The sequence below is a fragment of the Galeopterus variegatus genome, unplaced genomic scaffold, assembly GCF_000696425.1.
Source record: "Galeopterus variegatus unplaced genomic scaffold, G_variegatus-3.0.2 Scaffold95, whole genome shotgun sequence".
NCBI lineage: Eukaryota > Metazoa > Chordata > Mammalia > Dermoptera > Cynocephalidae > Galeopterus > Galeopterus variegatus.
Window position 1 is genome coordinate 421,057 of NW_007726206.1, and position 19,432 is coordinate 440,488.

Here is a 19,432-nt window from a genome sequence, read left to right on the forward strand (position 1 = left end):
GGAGGCCATGATGGAGCATGGTGGGGGGTGGTGTGCGCGGCAGGGGGTGAGGGGGATGAGTTGCGGGAGTGGGTGAGGTGAAGGGCGGGTTTGTGGAGAAAGGTCGGGAAAGAAGAGAGAGGGCGGGAGATGAGGGAACCGTGGGACACGGGGTGAAGTGCGGACCAGTTTTCCCTTCTGGGGCTTTGGCGTGCGACATGCCGCTCCCCCGGACCCAGCGCTTTTTCCCTTTGGAAGCCCTGGGTGCCCCTCAAGACCGTTTGGACACCCCCTCCTTCATTTGCCCACATTTGCAAAACCTTGTCTCCTTAGTTAAGGAGGGGGCTTCTGAGGAAAGAGAGGCTTCTGGCCCCCACCCAGGGCTGGGTGGTCCAAGAAGTAGGAGAGGAGAGGGCCCGCGGTCTCGGCCCTGGTCTGGTAACAAGGTTGTGTGACCTTGGGCAAGTCACTACTTTCCTTTGGGCATCAGGTTTCCCACTGATTTTTTTTTTTAAAGGAAAGTGCATGAAAATAATATCCCAGATCTCTTCCAGCTGCAAAATTGGGTGGTTCTTGAGAAGGAAATTCAGGAGAATGTGATCTAGGATGTGAGGAAGCAAAGGAAAGAAGGATAAAGATGGAGGAGAGGCCTTCAGCTGGGGCTGGAGAAAATCCCTAGGGATGTGGGGGATGGTAGTTGTAAAGCCTGCAAGGCTGAGGGCAGGCTAGTCAGTGCCTCTGGAATCCTGTCCGAGGGGTGGAAGAACTCTGTGAGTAGAGGAGGTTAAGACCTAACTCAGAAAGATGGAGACCAAAAGTAACATTCTGTTCTTCAGGGGGAGAGTGATGAGGAAATGGCAGGATCATAGAGAAGCAACGGGAAGATATTTTCTAGTAAGGTAGCCAGGATCTTTGGGGAGCAGGAGGAATAGTAGGGCTGGTACAGGAGAGTGGGGACTAGGATGATCTTGGAAACAGGGAGGGAGGGGCTGGTGCTGTTTTGGGCAGCTGAAAAAGGGTAGCAGGTAGATAGACCACAAGGTTATGAGCTGCTCTCTCAGCCTTTTCTTTTTGATGATGGCTACCTTTTTCTGAGAAATGTGCCTCCCAGCCTTTATTTTCCAACACACATCCCTTGAGGGAGTGGGAGCAAGTCACACCAGGCAGACCTTGGGGTCACCTGGCTCTCTGAGGATTTCAAGATTGTGTGAGGATTGGGGTGAAAAGAAAACAGGGGAATGAATTTGAGTGTGAGAAATATCATCTGAGGCACCATCATCCTTGCTTGGGAGGCAGCTTTGTTCAAAACTTTGGTCAAAGCACAAGTACCAACAGCCTGTGCTTTCAACTACTCCACAAAGCTGCCTCCCAACAAGGATGATGCTTGGATTCCAAACCTGCCTGAGCCATTTAAACTCTTGGAACCTTGGTCAAGTTACTTAATCTATCTGAACTTCAGTTTATCTGTAAAATGGAGATAATAACCTCTAAGATGGTTACAAGCATTAAATGAGTGTTTGGCATGGTATCTGGCTCATAATAAGCACTCAGTAAATATTAGCTATCAGCTATTGTTATTTCCTCTTTCTGTTCTCTTCTTTCTGTCTTTCCATTCTTGTCCTTTTCTCCTTTGTTCTTTCTTCTGAATGTTCAGTTCTGAAATGCCCCTTACATGTGAAGGCTAAGAATTGATTGCATCTCTGTGGAGGTCACGGGGCAGGATCCTTTCACTGGCACAGGTAGAACATATGATGATCAGATGATCAAGCATCTTCATATCCTCTCCCCAGCCCACAAGTGTATTTGTGTTCCAGGGAAGACATAGGATGTGCTTCTCTTTCAGCTCCCATTCCTATATCCCTGTCTTGCACTAGTTTCTTCTTCAGATTCTCACCCAGCTGTGTAATAAGACTCAAAGTTGTACTGGCACTGCAGCAGGTGGGAGAGGAACAGGGTTGTTTCAAAAAGGGAGGGCTTTGGAGGTTTCATGGTAATTTACGTTCATTCCATTACTCTATCCTCTGTGGGGAACTGTTCAAAACAGGCCAGCGTCTGAATCCTGTTCAGAGGTCTCCATCCCAAGTTAAAAATGGTCATATACAGTTAGCTTTTTCTTTTTGGTGGCTGGCTGATACGGGGATCTGAACTCTTGAACTTGGTGTTACAGGGCTGCGCTGTAGCTTTTATTATTTAGGTTTACCCATGCCAGTATTTGATTACAGTTCCTTTTCCCTAAGCTACACATACTCTGCCAAGCTACCTCTCTCTGTAACTGTCAGCCTGTACTCAGAGAATTTATACAAATGGGCACATGTACATGTTGTTTCAGGAATATGTTTTAGGATATATATATATTTTTTTAATTTTTATTTTTTTCTAAAAGGATGACTGGTAAGGGGATCTTAATCCTTGGCTCGGCGTTGTCAGCACCACACTCAGCCAGTGAGCTAACTGGCCATCCCTATATAGGATCCGAACCCGTGGCCTTCGTGTTATCAGCACTGCACTCTCCCGAGTGAGCCATGAGCCAGCCCCATGTTTTAGGATATTTTAGTGTGCAAAAATCTAATAAGGTTAGGGAGGGGACTGCATTTTATCACAGCGCTTTCTGTGCAGGGCCCTGACTAGAAACTCAGGGGAGGATTAAAAGGAGAAATTTCAATCCCTAAATGTAGGGAAATCCTTACCTGAGTGGGGAGACAAGCAGTCCCACATGAAACACCCAGCAGATATTGATAGAGTAGCATGTCACTCTGCAAAGTGATGCAGCATTTATCCTGAGGGGACACAAGTAGGTAGGAGTGAGTGTATGTGTGGGGGACAGTCATATAGATAACCCGAAGCAGGTGGATATTGTATCATCTTGAACAAAGGGAGAGACACAGTAGAATAAAAGAAACACATGAGGGTAATCTAACAATTCCTGCACAAAGAGGAGGAGGGAAGCCATTGAGCCCAAAAAAGTACGGGATGAGCTTTGTTAAAAGGCTTTGAATGTTAGATGAAAGATTTTGTAGGGTAGACAATAGGGAACCACCATTGGTTCTCAAGCAAGAAAATTTTGAATCCTTGCTGATTTAATAACCACTTAGATTGCAGGGGATATACTAGAGTGAAAAATATACCTGCTTCCTGTGGCAGGAACTGTGATTTTAAGGAGGAGGGCTGGAGGGCAGATTGGGTACAGTCCTGGCTCTGTCTTAATCAGCTGTAGGAACTTGGAGGGATCATTCCCCGTATCTTTTTGGAATGAGAAGAGGGGACTACTGGGCCGGCCCATGGCTCACTTGGGAGAGTGTGGTGCTGATAACACCAAGGCCACGGGTTCGGATCCCATATAGGGATGGCCAGTTAGCTCGCTGGCTGAGCGTGGTGCTGACAACACCAAGTCAAGGGTTAAGATCCCCTTACCGGTCATCTTTTAGGAAAAAAAAAAAGAAGAGGGGACTGCTGTGGTTCGTTGCCAGGTTTCCCAACAGCTCTGTGTTATCTGAATAATTACTAGGCCTTACCAATGGCCTCCTGCTGTATTGGGAGACTTGCCAAACCATTTAGTCATTAAGTCAACACATATTTATTGGCACCTACTGTGGGGGTGGTGAAGAAAATATAATGGGGATAGGATATGGGGTGAGCAAAGACAAAGTCCCTGACCCTTGAGTTTTCAGTCTAGTGGGGGGCCACAGATATTATATTTCACTAGTTCTGATATTCATATTTTAACATTTCTGAAGTCAGTACGTATTTTAAAATCTACAGGGTATCAATTTAATTGGCAGCATTTGTTTTTTATTAGTGTCATATAAAATAATAGTATAATCAGAATTGCACAAATAACTGTAAAATTCCAGTGGATAACTGCTTAAGGGGAGGTACTTGTTGTATGAGCATATGTAAGAGAGCTCTGACTAGTCCTGTGAGTTGGGAAAGGCTTTCCTGAGGAAATGATGATTGGTAGATGTGAAGTATATGTGGATGAGGTGTGTGGGGTTAGGGGGGCCAGCACAGTTGTCCCAGGCAAAAGTGGATGCCTGAGGTGGGAGAACAGAGAGAAGATGAATGTGGCTAGAACACAGATCCAGCAGCTTTGCATGGGTGAGGCTGTCAGGGCAGTTGGGGACCAGACCTCCCATAGCGTCACAGGCCCTGGTTGGGGATTTTGGTGTTTTCCCTACGAGCAGTGGGAAGCCACTGAAAAGTTTTAAGCAGGGAAGTAACAGCCTGATGTGCATTTTGAAAAGCTTTTTATGAGTGCAGATTGGAATGGATGTGGGGAGAACAGTTGGGAGGTCACGGCAATAGGTCAGAAGAAAAAAGATGGTGTCTTGGATAAGAGAGATGGTGAAAGGGGAAATGGAGAGAAGTAGGTATATTCAAGAAATCTTTAGGAGGTAAAATTAACAGGACTCAGTGATACATTGGTGAGGAAGAGGGAGGTATGGAGAGAGACTCATACGTTTCTGTCTTGGACTTCTGAATGGATGGTGTAGTGGCACCAGTACCTGAGATGGGCAACTCCAGAGCCTGCTAAGACTTAGAGGTGGTTATCTGGGAGGTGAGAGAGGCTCCTGAGGCAGCTTGAGGTGGGAAAGTATGATACAGAAAATTGGATTTCCTCCCATATTGATTAGCTTCTGACTTCCTATGCTGAGGAAAGTTTCAGAGGGCAAGAGCAGGCCTAAATACAGGGCTAAAAAAAGGTAGTTTAGCTCATATGATTCTCTTCTTAGAACAAGATGAAGGACTGATATTGCTAAAGGTAGAGATTAAAAAACACTTGTAAATGTTGAGCCTTCTCAGCATAGGAGTAATTGGGGAGATAGGGAAATTGGACAGGGAGGTGGCTTTTCTTCAGACAGCCTACCACCTTTTCCTAGAATGCCTTCTTACCACCCTTGAACTTTCAGGCAAAGAGGAAGAAGGGTAGGGCCTTTTGGCTGCATCTTGAAGCCTTGGTTCACTTAAAAAAATTTTTTTGAATGGGTAATATAGTCATATGGTTGCATATTCAAAAGGTACAAAAGGGTGTACAGTGGAAAATCTCCCTTCAACCTCTGTCCCCCTTCTACCAATTTCTTTTTTTTACAAATGGTAAAACTTTGCTGCACTTTGCTTTTTTCCCACTTGGTAATACATCTTAGAGATTGTTTTCTCATTCTCGTTTATGACTGCATACTATTCCATTTTATGTTTATGTATAATTTCATAGTTCCTTAATGTGGGCTATTTAGGCTGATTCCAATCTTGTTTTTACAAATAATACTGAAATGAAAACACACCATTTTGGCCATGTGGGGCTATATTTATAGGATGAATTTTTAGAATTGGATTTTTTAGAATAGAGAGGCTTTGTTCCTTTTTTCTTTCATTTGTTCATATAATGTTTATTGAGTACCTATTATGTGCCAGACACTGTGGCAGGTACCAGGAGTCCAGTTTTTAACAAGTCAGATATGATCCCTGCCCCCATAGAATGTTGTTATCCTTTAGTGGGTGGAAACATATCTAGGCAAACATAATAATTACAAAAGTTTATACATGAAGAAACTAAAAAGGGGATCAGATAGAGAATAAATCAGAAGGAGCTATTTTAAGAGTTAGGAAGACTTCTTGAGTAAGTGATATTTAAGCTGAGAACTAAAGGATGGGATGTGGTCACCATTAGGTGTAGACAGGGCAACTTAAGCTGTTCGAAGCCTGCATCCATAGGGAGATGAGTTCAGGATTTGTAGAGGAGTGGATGGCCACCACAGGGGGTCGTAGTAGAGCTAAAGAGATGAAGTTGGTGATTGGGGGTAGAAGATGTCAAAGAAAGTGGGTAAGTAAAGATGAGGCCAGTTGGGAGGAAGCTGGTAGTGAAGAGAGGAGTTAGGGATACTAGTACTTTAAAGGACTAATGACTATTGTGTTTAGAGAGCTTGGACTGAATCTCTGTAAATGGGTTAATCGAGGTGGGGGAACAGGAAGAGAGGCCACTCCCTCCCTGGATACTTTGAGACATAAAAAAAAAGCTCTGTTTAACTAGTTTGAGAGAGGCACAGCCTTGCCCACAGGCAGGAGAATGAATTAAAAACCTTAGGAAGAGCCAGTCTGTGCTTGTAGTAGAGCCTCCTCCATCTTTTCTGTGGCTATGGTGAAATGGAAACTTCCAAAATAAAAATGACACTGAAGGGGCTCAGCCAGTTGCTCTGGGCTGACACAACAGAGCAGACCTACCCAGGACTCAGAGCTTGGGGTTGGCAGGAAATTCGGCTTGGAGATCCTCTCTCTGATCTTTGTACTCCTTTTTCATCCTCACCCCTTCTGCTTCCCTTCTGCAAAAGTCCATCTCTGTGCCCATCCTGGGTCCTATGACTTTTCTCTCCCTCAACAGTCGGTTCCCGATTCTGGTCCCCGGCCCCCAGCAGCGCCTGCCCCCTTCCCACCGGGGCCCCCCATGATGCCACCACCCTTCGTAAGTTTTACATCTTTCCCTGGGCCTGGCTTTTCCAGCCTGCACCCCCAACTCTGCAGGCCCTAGCCACTGATGCATCACCAGCACTGTTCCCCTTTCTGCTGCCCTTGGAAGAGGGATGGTTTTGTTTGGGCATTGGGGTGGGGAGAGCTGCTGTTAAGCTCTTAGTGCATAAAGTTAACAATTTCCCCTTTGTCTTTTTGTCCTTGGGACACACTGGGGCTGGGGATAGGAGAAGTAGAAGGGAAAAGACCCCATTAGCATGAGGGCAGGGTGGGGCTGTCTTTCTCTTTCACTACTCCTTACCTATGCTCTTTAAATACACCACAGAATTTGGGCTGGAATAGCATTGGTGGTCAGGAGTTGGAAAGAAAGGGATGGGAGGCAGGGGACTAGGGAATTTAGGTACCTGGACACTGTCTGCTGCCCTTCCATGTGAGGGGCCTGCTTTGGGGAGAACTGAAGAAGTGGAGCCTTCCAGCTGCAGTCTGGTGTTGTTACCCTTCCATTTTCCCTTTCCTTTCCCCACCTCTTAAAGGTCTGTGTGCTTGCCTGTTAGACCCAGAGAACTTCCCCAGTTATCAGTCTTTCTCAGTGGTGAGGAGGGAGGCAGTTTCATGTCTTGTGCTTCTCAAATTAAAGCCTTGGAATTGCCTCAGAGTCAGGGTGGAGGGTTGGGGTGGGAAACAAGTGGATGTTTCCTGACAGGTCTTCTTGGCCTTTGATAAGGCAGTGTCTTCTCTGCTTAGGATTTCTTCTTTTCCTCATTTCCAGATGCCCCCTCCGGGGATTCCCCCGCCCTTTCCTCCAATGGGGCTACCCCCCATGAGTCAGAGACCACCAGCCATCCCCCCCATGCCACCTGGCATCCTGCCCCCAATGCTTCCACCAATGGGGGCACCACCACCACTCACACAGGTAATCGGCTGCCTTCCACTGGGGCCTCAGGAAACCCTTTCCGTTTAGCTGGGGATAGAGATGAGAGTGGGCATCTGGCCTTCAGTAACTGGGGTTGGAAGGGAGCTTTGGGGCAGGCCCATATGGATTGTCTGCTGAATGGCTGAGACAACTCTTAGGCATATTGAGAGCCCAAAACCTGGGGATTGCCTGAGGAGGTGCCCAGGTGAGGGTAATGGCCCCAACCGGATCTCTGAGGACTCCTCAGGGCATCCCCACTCACAGGGACCCTGCCTGGCCTGTGCCCGCCCTCACCATGGTGTCTGGTTTTTGTCTTCCTTGTATCCGTAGATACCAGGAATGGTACCTCCAATGATGCCAGGAATGCTGATGCCAGCGGTGCCCGTCACCGCAGCGGTAAGCATTGGGGTCAATAGGAAGCAGGTTCTGCCCTGCAGTCCTGCGGATCTGACTTGGAGTACAGGGATATGGCCTTCATTCTTTCCCTCTTCTCATCTTATTCGTTCTGGTCTCTGGCAACACTCCCCCCACTCAAATCCTCCTCGCCAGCCATGTACTCAACTCTTCTAGTTTCCCACTCATCCCCAAAGGCATATACATTCTCTCTTATTACTCCCCATGCTGTGCCCCGCTCCCGTAAGGAACACACTCATGCCAAACACTTCTTACCCTGTCAGAGCCATGCCCTGTGGAAACATGAATATAGTCCCTTCTTCACATCCACTTTGTTTCTGGAGGAGGCAGCAGCACCCAGGGATCTCGCTGTACCTTTTTGTGCTGTTGCTCAGTGTAGTAGAGTCTGGGTAGGATGTAGAATTTGGCATCCACTCTGAAGAGATGGGCTTCAGGAATTGACTCAACAAAATATTCTCACTTGAGGAAAATGAAGAAAGGAGCTGCTGTGTGATTCCACTCTGGGATCCTAGAGCCACGGTGTTGGAGGGTGGGGGAAGTCTGTTAGGGAACAGAGATTCCTAGGAGCAGGACACATGGATCCTGGCTGGCCTGCTTCTCCATCCCCCATGGCCTGGATCCTGGGGGCCACTGGGCTTGGCCCCAACCCTTCCCCCTCCTCTTTCTTCGGCAGACGGCTCCGGGTGCGGACACCGCCAGCTGTGAGTCTTCTGGGGGCCTGCTCCCCCCAGGCTCGGAGGTTGGGGGGTACAGGGGAGAGGGGGCCGTGGACTGGAGCCCACCCTGGATCATGCCTGTTGGGATGCCAGGGAGCCTGGGATGTTGATGGGACCAGGGGGATATTTACTGGGGATGGTATAAGGGAGGAATAGGTGGGGATAAGATGGGGGTTGGAGCAAGGACTGAGGATGTTTCCTTTGGCTTCTTTTCTAGCTGCTGTGGCTGGGACTGGCCCTCCGGTGAGTTCTTCCAGCTCAGAGGTGTCTGGGTAGAAAGGCTGAACGTGGGGGGCTGATGGTTAGATCTTTGGGGTGAGGAGAAGCTTTGGGAAAGGAGTCTTGACCATCATTCTGTGTCCCCCTCCCCCCAGAGGGCCCTATGGAGTGAGCATGTGGCCCCTGATGGGCGCATCTACTACTACAATGCTGACGACAAGCAGTCCGTGTGGGAGAAGCCCAGCGTGCTCAAGTCCAAGGCGGAGGTCCTGAGCGGGGCTTTCTGGCCCCTCCTTTCAGCTGCCCTGAACCTTCCAAGTTCTTGGCCTCCCTAGAGTCTCTAACCATGCTCATTATGCTTCCTCTGATTCCAAGTTCCCTGATCACCCCCCATCCTCCCTGGAAATGTCTCTCTAGGATCTTAGGAAGTCCACTTTGCCCCAGTTGAACCAAGCCAGGTGGTAGCTAAAGACTCCTGTGTCCTCTATTCACTGGGTCTCCTTAGCTCCTCTTAGCTCCCCTGACTGAGGCTGGAGAGTATCTCCAGCCCACTGATGTCCCCTGACCCTCGTCTTGCAGCTGCTGCTGTCCCAGTGTCCCTGGAAAGAGTACAAGTCGGATACAGGCAAACCTTACTACTATAACAACCAGAGTAAGGAGTCCCGCTGGACTAGGCCCAAGGACCTGGATGACCTGGAGGGTGAGGGGTTCTAGGGGTAGGAGTGGGTAGGCCTGGGCAGGAGTTCTGGGGGTCCTTTGCTATCCTGTGACTGACTGTGTTGTCTTTTCCAATTGCAGCTCTGGTCAAACAAGAGGCTGCAGGGTGAGTGACTTGCCCACCTTGCTTACCTCTCCATATATACTTGGGGCACCTGGGGTGGAAATGGACTCTCTCTCCATTATCCTTACTCTGTGGGAGGAAGAGCCAGCTCTCTGTCTCCTTGTGGAGTCATTCCGCTCTGGCCCCAGTCCTTCCCAGGATAGAGAACCCAGCCAGCCCTCCTGACCTCTTCTATCCCTGCTCTACTCCTGGACACTGCCCTTCTGGTTTATCTACAGGAAACAGCAGCAGCCACAGCCCCAGACACTGCAGCCACAGCCTCCTCAGCCACAGCCTGACCCCCCACCTGCACCTCCTGGTCCCACCCCCATGCCCATGGGTCTCCTAGAACCTGAGCCAGGTGGGAGTGAAGATTGTGATATGTCAGAGGCTGCCCAGCCCCTGGAGCAGGGGTTCCTGCAGCAGCTGGAGGAGGGCCCCAGCAGGTGAGGGTTGACCCCCACGGTATTCCAGATGCTGGCCTCAGGCTTCCAGCCTAGTTCAACCCTTGTCCTCTGCCAGGCCTCTCGGGAGGGGCCTGAAGATCTGGGTGTGACCTCTGACGGGCAGAAAAAGACTTCTCTAGGGAACAAGGAAGGGGTGATGTGTTGCTGAGAATACAGGGCAGTGAAAGCTTTGAGGGCTGGAGCACCTTGTAGCTTAGTCCCCTCTGCCCCCCAGTTCTGCTGCACAGCATCAGCCACCACAGCAGGAAGAAGAGGAATCAAAGCCAGAACCAGAGAGGTCTGGCCTCAGTTGGAGCAACCGTGAGAAGGCAAAGCAGGCGTTCAAGGAACTGCTGAGGGACAAGGTGCTGAGGGTGGGGTTTCCAGGGAAGGCCTGGAGGGGGCTGGAGGTGGGCAGGCCCCATGACCCCGCCTGCTCCATTCCAGGCTGTCCCCTCCAACGCCTCATGGGAACAGGCCATGAAGATGGTGGTCACCGACCCCCGTTACAGGTAGGCCTGGGCAGAGGGAGCCAGGCCCTTTTCGTGAGAGCAGCTGGTCCAGGGGCTCCCTGAGAAACCCCTGCTCAACTCTCAGGCCCAAAGGGGCCGGAGTCAGGAAAGTGATAGTCTGGGCTGGGGTGCAAGGGGAAGAAAAGCTTGAGGACCTCCAGGAGAAGGAAAGGGAAAGGTATCTGACATGACACATTCAATAAATACTTGTTGAATTGAATTGAATTGAATCGAATTGAATTAATTGGGGAAAGAGGGGGCTGGATAGGGCAGAGGGGCAGTGGCTTGAGAACCCCAAAGCAAAAGAGCCCGGTATTAGCAGTGTCATGCAGCCATGTCTTCCCCTCACTATCTCTCACCCCTACCTACATCCCAGGCATCTGTGCCCTTGGAGCCCCTGCAGCTGCTCTGCCCATGCATGGGCTCCTACTCAGCCCTATGGAGACCCTTCCCCAGTGTCCCATAACCCTACTTTGTGGACTGTGCAGGGTGGTTCGGGCTGACTCTATCCCCACCCTGCTTCCACTCTCTCCACCCCAGTGCCTTGCCCAAACTGAGTGAGAAAAAGCAGGCATTTAATGCCTACAAGGCGCAACGGGAGAAGGAAGAGAAGGAAGAGGCCCGGCTAAGGGCCAAGGAGGCCAAGCAGACCCTGCAGCATTTCCTGGAACAGCACGAACGCATGACCTCTACCACCCGCTACCGGTTAGGGGGCTGGGCTAGGCTGGGCCCTGGGAACACTGAGAACACACAGGCCCAGGGTCTCTGTTCTCTGCCTACTACTCACAGCCTGTATGCTCCACAGGAGGGCAGAACAGACTTTTGGGGAGCTGGAGGTCTGGGCTGTGGTCCCTGAGAGGGATCGAAAAGAGGTTTATGACGATGTCCTCTTCTTCCTGGCCAAGAAGGAGAAGGTAATGGTCACTGGGCCTGATCCTTCAGTCCCAGTTTCATTCTGGACTCCTAGTCTTTGCTTTCTTATGGACCCTGACCACTCATTTCTCCACTTCCCCAGTGTTCCAGCTCCTGACCTGGAAGCTGGTGTGGCACTTGCACATCCCTCCGTTTCTGCTCTGGGCCTGTAGCTCTGGGTGTGTGGGAGGGCAAGAAGGAGTCTCTGAGGGTTTGGTCTGTAAACTGTGCTTCCTTCCCTTCCCTGGGACATGAGTCTTAAGTCTGGCTTCCTCCTAAGTTTCCCTAGCTACCTTCTTTTCCCCAAATCCTCCTCTGCTCAGGCCCACGTAGGTAGCTCTGGCCTACCCTGCCTCATCCTGATCCTGTGGCTCCCCAGGAACAGGCCAAGCAACTCCGGCGCCGCAACATCCAGGCCCTGAAGAGCATCCTTGATGGGATGAGTAGTGTCAACTTCCAAACTACATGGTCCCAGGCCCAGCAGTACCTCATGGATAACCCCAGCTTTGCTCAGGACCATCAGCTGCAGAGTAAGCCTGGGTCTCCACTCCCACCTGTCCCTTCCCCTTTCCTCACTGACTTAGAACCCCAGAACCTGGCTCTTACCATTCCCCTGGACCTCTTTCCCTCCTGGAAATCTTAGGAGTTCCTAGCACTCACTCTGTCCCTGTACCTCTCTGGACTCTGGGGGTCCCAGAATGCTTCAGGACACCCCCTCCCTCCCTCTGGGGTTCACTGTTGACCTGGACATTGTGTGGCTCTGGAGGAAGAACTCGGATAGGAATCAGAAATCCTGGAGATGATGATGATGATTTTTTTTTTTTTTTTGGCAGCTGGCTGTTTTGGGGATCTGAACCCTTGACTTTGGTGTAATAACACTGTGTTCTAACCAACTGAGCTAACTGGCCAGCCCCCTGATAATATTTATAGCTCATGTGAATATAGTCTTAAATCATAGCACTGTGGTTCTTAACTGGTCACATATGTTGCAATAAGTGGTTGTTGGCCTGTAATCACTGATGATATCAGAAATTCACCTTCAGAAGTTGTGTCAAAGCCTGAGTGATTCCCATTTCTGAAATATGTAAAGCCTCAGATCCCAAGAAAACTGGTTTCATATGATGGTTTCTAGTAATTGAATTCACAAGAGCTGAATACTTGCTAATTTTTTCTTATACAATTAATGATACCCCCTCAAGAACCATCATTCCAGCGGTTGCTCCCACAGAGCCCTCACTGCCCCCTTTTCCCACCACCCTGGGGGTCCCCAGCACCTACAGGGGCAGCATCCTTGAAACACTAGGGGTCTGAGAGGGTGTCCTACTGGTACAGTGCCCATTGACCCCCCCTCCCTGCCTTTAGACATGGACAAGGAAGATGCACTGATCTGCTTTGAGGAGCACATCCGAGCTTTGGAGAGGGAGGAGGAGGAGGAGCGGGAGCGGGCCCGGCTTCGGGAGCGGCGCCAGCAACGCAAGAACCGGGAGGCCTTCCAGGTATCTTTGCCGCCCTTCTGGATCAGAGCTCAGCACTACCCCAGATCACAGCCTCTTCCCTTATGCCCCGCCTCTTCTCAGCTAGGCTGCCTGTTTTGTCTGTGTTTAGCCCTGTTCAAGCTCCATGAGAATTGCTGCCTGCAATTCTGCTCCGGCTGTGTCCCCTTAACTCTGGACTGTGCTCCCCTAGAGAGACTAGATGTATGTGCCACCCAGAAACTACCAACAGAGAGCACAGGCATGGCTTGGCAGCTAGGCCATATTTATTTCCCTTGGGTGGAGAGCCAGACAAGCAGAGCTTACACCCAGCTTGGGGCTGGTAATGGTGGTAATGCTGGGGGTTACTTAGCTGTAACATGTCAGGTAGTTGAAGCTAAGTCATGGGAAGATTGTGCTGCAGGCAGGTTTCTGTTTCTTTGCCTTCTCACTGGCTAGTTCTCATTTTGTTGTTCTGTCCCTCTCTGTGTATTTACATTCTCTCCTTTCGTATTGCTCCCTGCTTCCCCATTTGTATCTCTTCATCTCCACCTCCCTGGCCTGCATTTCCTCAATCTGGATTGTCCTTGCCTCTCCTTCTGCCATTCCCTCTCTTTCTCCCCAGTCTTTGGCTCTGCTTCCCTGTCTCACTCTCCCTGTAACTGGCCTTTCCCTGCTCAGACCTTCCTGGACGAGCTGCACGAGACAGGGCAGCTGCACTCTATGTCTACCTGGATGGAGCTGTACCCAGCAGTCAGCACTGATGTTCGCTTTGCCAACATGCTGGGCCAGCCGGGTAAGGCAGCCAGGCTCCCCCTCTCTGGCCTGGCTTCCTGCCCTGCCAGCCTCTCTGCACCCCCACTCCCTGGTCCTATCCTTGACCCCACCCCCAGGCCTTGGGAAGCTGCTGCCTGCCAGGCCCCCCCTCCCTCCCTCCCTGCAGGCTCCACTCCTCTGGACTTGTTCAAGTTCTATGTGGAGGAGTTGAAGGCACGATTCCATGATGAGAAGAAGATCATTAAGGACATCCTTAAGGTGAGAGAGGCTCAGGGTTATGGATGGATATAGGCTGTATGCAGGGCATGTTCCCTGGACAGGACTCCCTGATAAGTCATGTTTTGCAAGAGCATTGCAGCTTGGTTCAGCAGATATCTACTGTGACCCTTTACTGTGCACTGGGGACTCTGTAATGAATAAGACACAATTTCTGCCCGTAGAAGCCTGTGGCCTAATAGGAAGATAGGTGTGAGAACTGTTATATAGAGGGGAAGTGTTATTGTAGAGATAGGATCGGAAGAATTAACAGTTGAACTGCAAGTTTAGGAATGAGTAAGTGGTGGAGGGTGGAGCGTTCTGGGCATAAGGTACTACAGGAGCAAAGACAAGGGGGTAGAAAGGTCATGGCAGGTTTGAGGGCAAAAAGCACAGCTAATCATAAACTGATAGCTCACAGATATGTTCTTTCTGGCCTGTACAGTGTCTTAGAAAAATTTAGAATTTGTTGCTAACATTTTTTTTTTTGTCTTTTTTGTGACCGGTAAGGGGATCACAACCCTTGGTGTGGTGTCACCCGCACCGCGCTCAGCCAGCAAGTGCACCGGCCAGTCCCATATAGGATCCGAACCCGTGGCGGGAGTGTCGCTGTGCTCCCAGCGCCACACTCTCCCGAGTGCACCATGGGGCCGGCCCTGTTGCTAACATTTTAAAATCAGAGATTTCACATAGAAATCTGGATCTCCAGCTTCTCTGGTCAATTTGGATTATCTAGCAGCACTGGGCTGGTTTTGCAAAGTATCCCCTGGACTCAAGCTGAGATGCCACTGCCCTTTTAAAAAGGGCAAGTCATCCTTATCCCCCCACTCCCTGTTGCCTTTTTTTTTCTTTGTTTCTTTTTTCTTTTTTTAAATTTTTATTCTTTTCTTCTATTGCTTTCTTGATACTGCAGCAAGCATCAGCTGCCATTTACTATCACCTGTGCACTGTTGCTTTTCTTATGTGGGAGAAATATTTCTCAATATCCATGTCTATCAAAGATAAAAAAGTGAGTGAGTGAGTGATGTTCCAAAAGAAAAAAACAAGGAGAAGGCATATTTCTTTATGGAACTGAAGAACATTCTAATGCGTTTGAGGAAACAGTACAGTGGTTAGGAGCAGGACTTGAGGCAGATTGCCTGGGGTGAAGGTGCAGATTAACCACTTGCTTAACCTTTCTGAGCCTCAGTTTCCTCATCCAAAAAATGGTGAGTGTTCCACCAAATTACACCTAATTACAGAGGATTGTCACTTGGTACCTGGGTTGAGAGGGATCTGGGAATCAAGCTAGAAATGTCTCACTGCACATGTTCATATAACATTTCTTTGAAGTCCTATGTGTTGCCTTACAAATTCATGCAGGTATTATTGTATTTTACTACCATATTGTTACTCTATTTAATATAAATTTAATTTTTTAAAATTACTTACCATTGGGTGAGATGTATCATATCACCCTATGGTTTCCTCTCTTTCTCTCAAACTCCATACCCCAGTTTGGAAGTAGAGCCCTGCATGTAAAATGCCTTGAATGCTAAAATAAGAAATTTGGATTTTTATAAGTAATGAGGAACCAGGAAATGAAAAGATTAAATGGTGTCTTGGAAAAGCTACTGGTGATGGTACATAGTAGCACCTCTAAGTCTAGAGTACTTAGGTTCTCTAAGTGGTGGTGGGGGCAGTGGTAGGACAGCCGCAAGATACTAAAAGTGATAATGGCAAGTAGTTCAGATAAATTTTCATAGTAGCACCTCTAAGTCTAGAGTACTTAGGTTCTCTAAGTGGTGGGGGGCGCAGTGGTAGGACAGCCGCAAGATACTAAAAGTGATAATGGCAAGTAGTTCAGATAAATTTTGATCTTGAGTCATCCTCTTTTGATTCATCCCCAGACCTCTCCCTGCTATCGGGCTACTTGGTACAGAAGTCTGAGAAGCACTGTATGCTAGAGGCTAGGTCAAAGAAATGAAAGAGGGAGAGCAGGGAGACCAGTCAGGAGGCTGTTGCGGGAATCTAGGTGGGTAGGGTCTTGGGTAGGGCTAGTGGGGATGGCAGATGAGGAGAGAGAGCAATAGGGCTCCAGCTCTGCTTCATACGCCACAGGTTTCCTCATAGGTGCCTTGAGACAAGCAAGGGGTTGAGTGTGGGGGATTTTATGCTTTTTCCTATATTTTCAAGTGGAGCAGTTTACATCTTTTATGCATTAAGGTTCTACATAAGATTTTTATTGAAAAAATTTTCTGCTGTTAAAAAATGTGAAAGTTTAAAACCAGTGGGATAGAGTCAATAAGAAGTAGAGTTGACAGATTGTTTTGTGACATTGAGGGAAAGAAAGGAGTGAGTCAAAGGTGGCAGGGAGCAGGGCCATGGGTGATGGCACCATTGGTAAGGATTAAGCAAGAAGAGCAGGGCTAGAGAAAATAGGATAGGTAAATCTTATTAGACAGTTAACTTTTAGCCACAAAGTGACCTCCAGGGGTCCTGTCCTTGCTGGGTCCTGTCTCCCATGCCACCTGAGAAAGAAGATATTTAAGCCAGTTCCCCTTCCTATTCTACCATTTGGGTTCCTGCCTACGGAGAGCTGATGAACCCAGGAGTCCCTGTGGCCATCCACAGCCAGGAGGACTATGATGGCACCTCTCATCCCATAGGATAATGCAAAGATCCCTGGACTTGGAGCAGGTAGAAGACAGAGCTGGGCAAGGGAGATCCATGGGATTTTGGCGGGGGGGGTGGGGGGGGTGGCTAATGAGAAACATTCTCTCAGCATCTGTTGAATTTGAGGTGTCTGTGAAATATCTGGTCTAGTAGGGGTCTGAAAATCAGGAGAGGTGTGGCATGAGATTGGGAGAGTATAGATTGGGTAGTGAAAAAAGACTACTGTTCTCAGGAACATGCACATGCAAGAGAAGTGATAAAAGAAGTCAGACAGGAGGGGATCTGGGGAGGGGAGTGTTGAAGCACTAAGGACCAGATGAATGAGGACCAGGAAGGAGCCCTTGGATTTGACTATTAGGACATGAGCAGCCTTTGGGAGAGCAGTGTCTGAAGGGAGTGGCATGGGAGCAGCGCACACATTTTACAGTCAGATAATTCCTGACTCTTTATTGGCTTTGAGACCACTGCAAGTTACATAATGTCTCTGAGCTTCAGTTTCTTCTTCATCTGTAAATTGGGGATAATCCACGTGCAAGATTGTGAAAATTAAGTAACATTTGTAAAGTGTCTTGCTTATTATAGGCTCTCAATAAATGTCCATTCCTTTTCCTTTGTGTTGTTTTTCAAGAGATTTTGAAACAGAGGAAAAGAAGTAGAGGGAGGTAGTTTGAAGACAGTGAGAGCAGGGTGGAAGAGATGTTCCAGGTTTAAGCGAGGTGTGTGCTTGATGGAAGGAGCAGTGAAAAGGATGAGATTGAAGCTTTCAGTTCCCCAAGAGAGAGGGAATGATAGGTTTGAGAAGGTCTGGAGAACATGGGTTGAGGAGGTACTCTTGGAAGGAAGCAAGAAGAGCATGCTCTGCCATCAGTGGGAAGGGCAGAGGAAGGTAGAGCTATGTGGAGGGAGAGGAAGGGAATCTGGCCTGTGCCCCAGCTGACTTGAGAGCCAGACTTCAAACTCCAGGGGCTCCACTTACCACTCATGTCATTTTGGGCCAAGTGAGAAGATCACTTTTGTAAGCCTCCACTTGAATGGGATGTTGTGAGGCTTAGGTAAGAAGCACAGAGCCTAGCCGACAGTGCTTGGAGAATGGGAGATGATTTTAATATTGCTGGGAGTTGTACACCTAATGGCCTCCATTTGCCCTGTGGACTAAGTGATCAATGTGAGTATAGTGCTTGAAAGCATGGGCTTTGGGGGTAGAGTTCTTGCTCAGCCATATATCAGCTATGAGATTGGGCAAGCGCTCTAGTTTCTCTAAACCTTGGATTCTCCTTCCGCATAAAATTAGGATACTAGGACCTATTCTTAAATTTATTTATTTATTGGGCCGGCCCGGTGGCGCACTGGATAGTGCGCCGCTTGGGAAGCGCGGCGGCGCTCCCGTCCGAGGGTTCGGATCCCATATACAGACCGGTTCCCGCTCACTGGCTGAGCGAGGCGCGGGAGCAACACCGAGGCTTGCGATCCCGTTGCCGGTCCCCGGTCCGGTACGGGGGCAACACTGAGGGTTGCGATCCGTTGCCGGACACGGAAAAAAAAGACAAAAAGACAAAAAAAAAAAAAAAAATTATTTATTTATTTATTTTTCCCTTTTTGTCTTATTCTTAAATTTAGAACCATGGGATTAAATGAGATAATTTGTGTGAAGCACTCAGCATGGTACCTGTGACATAGTAAGCACTCAGTAAAGAGCTAAATAAAGGGGGCTTCCAGCAGATGTTGATGGAAAATGCATGGAAGCATTACTGAGAAGCAGGAGGGCCCAGCTGGGGCCAGAGCTTGAAGCCAAAGGAACAAAGCTAATTGTGAGAAACTCAGGCATCAAGCAGCAGACACACCTCCCAACTCCTTCAGCTCCACGTGAAATCTGAACCAAGAGTAGGCATGGGGACTTAACTGTCAGATAATGAGGACTTGGACAACTTGGTTTCCAGGGCAGGCGTGTCAGTGCTATGGATCTCTTGCAGGGGGCTTCCTGAGCATCCTGTAGTCTGACCCCTCTGCCTGCAGCTTTGGACCTTGGGCCTGTAACTCCACCCCCCCCCCCCCCGCCCCCACCTCATGTGCTGCTATGCCCACAGGACCGGGGTTTCTGTGTGGAGGTGAACACAGCCTTTGAGGACTTCGCCCACGTCATAAGTTTTGACAAGAGGGCTGCTGCGCTGGATGCAGGCAACATCAAGCTGACCTTCAATAGTGTGAGGGGCAGGGCGGGGCGGAGCTTAGTTCGCTAACCCATCCCAGTGTCTTGTTCCATTCCTTCTCACTCACTGTCCCACTGTGTCCCCAGTTCAGGGGATGATGGATGTTAGAACCCAGATCTCAATTTTCCACTTCCTAAGGTATACCTGAATGGGACCTGGGCACCCATCCTCCTGGGTGACCCTGTTCTATGTCCCTTCTCCCTCAGCTGCTGGAGAAAGCAGAGGCACGGGAGAGGGAGCGGGAGAAGGAAGAGGCACGAAGGATGCGGCGCAGGGAAGCTGCCTTTCGAAGCATGCTGAGGCAGGCCGTGCCTGCTCTGGAGCTGGGCACTGCCTGGGAAGAGGTCAGGAGCACAGCCTGGCCCCAAACACCCCTCAAGCCTGAGGGCAGCAGTGCTTCACTACTGAAGGCCCACCCCAGTCACAACACATCCCTGGGCCAGCTCCGGTTCCCTCCCTTCCTGCCCTGTGCTCGTGGCAGTGGCAGGGCTGGACAGGGCCTGGTCTGATCACCAGTGCTCTCCCTGTTCAAGGTCCGTGAGCGCTTTGTGTGCGACTCAGCCTTTGAGCAGATCACTTTGGAGTCGGAGCGGATCCGGCTTTTTCGGGAGTTCCTGCAGGTGCTGGAGGTGAGGCAGGCTTCTTTTCCTCTGGATCTATCCCAGTCCCTTGAATT

General features: G+C 49.4%; 1 protein-coding gene across 8 annotated transcripts in view; it reads left to right on the plus strand.

The window, feature by feature from the left end:
• PRPF40B (PRP40 pre-mRNA processing factor 40 homolog B (S. cerevisiae)) overlaps positions 1-19,432 on the plus strand; it is a 72,702-nt gene that overhangs the window by 51,281 nt on the left and 1,989 nt on the right. For 2 of the 8 annotated variants that reach the window (XM_008582768.1, XM_008582775.1), the window contains exons 1-20: positions 6,358-6,433; positions 7,208-7,351; positions 7,682-7,747; positions 8,439-8,466; positions 8,699-8,724; positions 8,856-8,966; positions 9,280-9,400; positions 9,499-9,523; positions 9,760-9,966; positions 10,202-10,331; positions 10,414-10,478; positions 11,019-11,183; positions 11,284-11,392; positions 11,770-11,920; positions 12,753-12,886; positions 13,544-13,658; positions 13,806-13,897; positions 18,634-18,750; positions 18,963-19,100; positions 19,290-19,385. In XM_008582768.1, coding sequence (XP_008580990.1) covers positions 6,416-6,433; positions 7,208-7,351; positions 7,682-7,747; positions 8,439-8,466; positions 8,699-8,724; positions 8,856-8,966; positions 9,280-9,400; positions 9,499-9,523; positions 9,760-9,966; positions 10,202-10,331; positions 10,414-10,478; positions 11,019-11,183; positions 11,284-11,392; positions 11,770-11,920; positions 12,753-12,886; positions 13,544-13,658; positions 13,806-13,897; positions 18,634-18,750; positions 18,963-19,100; positions 19,290-19,385 — 2,058 coding nt within the window. In that variant the 5' untranslated portion in view covers positions 6,358-6,415. The other 6 variants (XM_008582760.1, XM_008582798.1, XM_008582762.1 and 3 more) reach the window with 5 other exon arrangements.